This window comes from Stegastes partitus, unplaced genomic scaffold (genome assembly GCF_000690725.1).
Source record: "Stegastes partitus isolate 25-593 unplaced genomic scaffold, Stegastes_partitus-1.0.2 Scaffold915, whole genome shotgun sequence".
Classification (NCBI taxonomy): domain Eukaryota; kingdom Metazoa; phylum Chordata; class Actinopteri; family Pomacentridae; genus Stegastes; species Stegastes partitus.
The window spans coordinates 202,582-204,258 of record NW_007578646.1 but is presented as its reverse complement, the minus strand read 5'-3'; the positions used below and the strand labels follow the sequence as shown (position 1 = coordinate 204,258).

General features: G+C 46.1%; 1 protein-coding gene across 1 annotated transcript in view; it reads right to left on the bottom strand.

Moving 5' to 3' along the window:
* Positions 1 to 1,677, bottom strand: part of slc30a6 (solute carrier family 30 member 6) — a 77,555-nt gene that overhangs the window by 27,726 nt on the left and 48,152 nt on the right. Inside the window, 1 exon segment of the mRNA XM_008293843.1 lies at positions 1,172 to 1,225. Within this exon segment, the coding sequence (XP_008292065.1) occupies positions 1,172 to 1,225 (54 nt within the window).

The window sequence follows — 1,677 nt, the reverse complement described above, 5'->3', positions numbered from 1 at the left end:
GAGCTGCAGAGAGACTGATCGAGACAAATGAAATGAATGAAAGGAGACAAGGAGCGAACAAACAGAGAGAGAAAACAGGAAATACATTAACACACACACACACACATCAGCACCACACACACACATGAAAAAGGCAAACTGTTGCACACACACACACACACACACACACGGTGGGCCTCCTCCTCCTCCTCTGTGCTGCTGCCCTACTGATCCATTCATGAGTGTAGAAAGACAGAAACGTTGATTGTTAGTCTGTCTGCAGCATTCATACAGAAAGCTGGACATTATTGAACAGAGGATTGAACATCAGTGTCTTCTGCTCCTGTCACAGCTTTAATCACTGTGGCTCATTTCTCACTTTAGCGTAGAGTCCTGCTCCTCTATGACCCGGTGACAGACGCAGCAGCAGGTCCACCGTCATAAATAATAAAACATCTATGCTGAATCTCTACTTATCCCACAAAGATTACAAAGAAAAATCAGCATCTATAAGAGCCAGAAACCGCAAAAACAGACAAAAGTGTCAAATCTGATCAAATTCATAATGTTTGGTTTTAAAAAATCACCAAAACAAACTTCTGGCTTGAACCAGATTCTGGAAAAGAAATAAAGAAAAACACATTATCAGATCTAAAAACTGTAAAAACAGAAAGAATCAGCAGATTTTCAACTTGAGCTGCTGATGTTCTACGTGTTTAATGTAAATAAAATAGACCATCTGCACTAACTAGACGATACAAATGTGATTTCCTCCTTCCTGACGGTCCTTGAACTGCTCACTTCTGATGGAGTTCCTTCAAAAAAAACCCAAACAACGAATCCAAGCCTAAAATCCTGATATTTCATCTCAGGCCAGCAGTGAAGCCTGATGAGATGTGACCAGCAGCCACAGGACAGAAGTTCAGTCACTTCATGGCTGAACCGCAGGCCGGAGGAGGAAATGTAAAGTATAAGCAGCAACATGTCTGTAAGCCGTCGATCCACGCTGGTCCTTCAGCATCAGTAACACACGTTGGTATCTGAAGGTTTGTCTGGCTGCTGTAACATAAAGAATCGAGCTTCTGTTCATCGTTTCTATGATTTACGGCATCAGAAGTGTTTCACTGCCTCTGGTTTACTTCTCTTTACTTCCAGAGGACTTCCCGTCCAGCTGTCTTTGTCTCTCTGTGACACTTCAGCCTCTTTGTCTGCTCTTTTTAAACTCTCTCGCATGATTTTCTAAAGTCTTGTTTAAGTCAGTGGCGCGTCGGTGCTGTTGCCACGGCGACGCTCAGCTTGACGAACCCAGAGTTTAATTGTTGAAAGAGAAAGTTTGCGACCTGCCGGCCGGCCGAGCGGGGAGCGCTGTTGTCAAAGCAAACAGGCCGACTATGGAAGTGTCGACCAGATTAGAGTCCGCCGGTCGAACACGCTCACTGACGTCGCCGCACATCAAAGTGTCAGCGGGCGGCGGCGACTCCCGTGTGTGTGCTAGTGTGTGTGTGTTACCATGTGTGTGTGTGTGTGTTAGTGTGTGTGTGTGTTAGTGTGTGTGTGTTGTTGTTGTGCGAGTTGGCCCCTCCCCTCCCTGAGAAGTGACCGCAAGACAACCCCACAGCGGGCACCTGGAGGTGTGTGTGTTACGATGACAGACACCGCCAGGCACTGACATTCCCACAGACCAAAGAAAACACACAC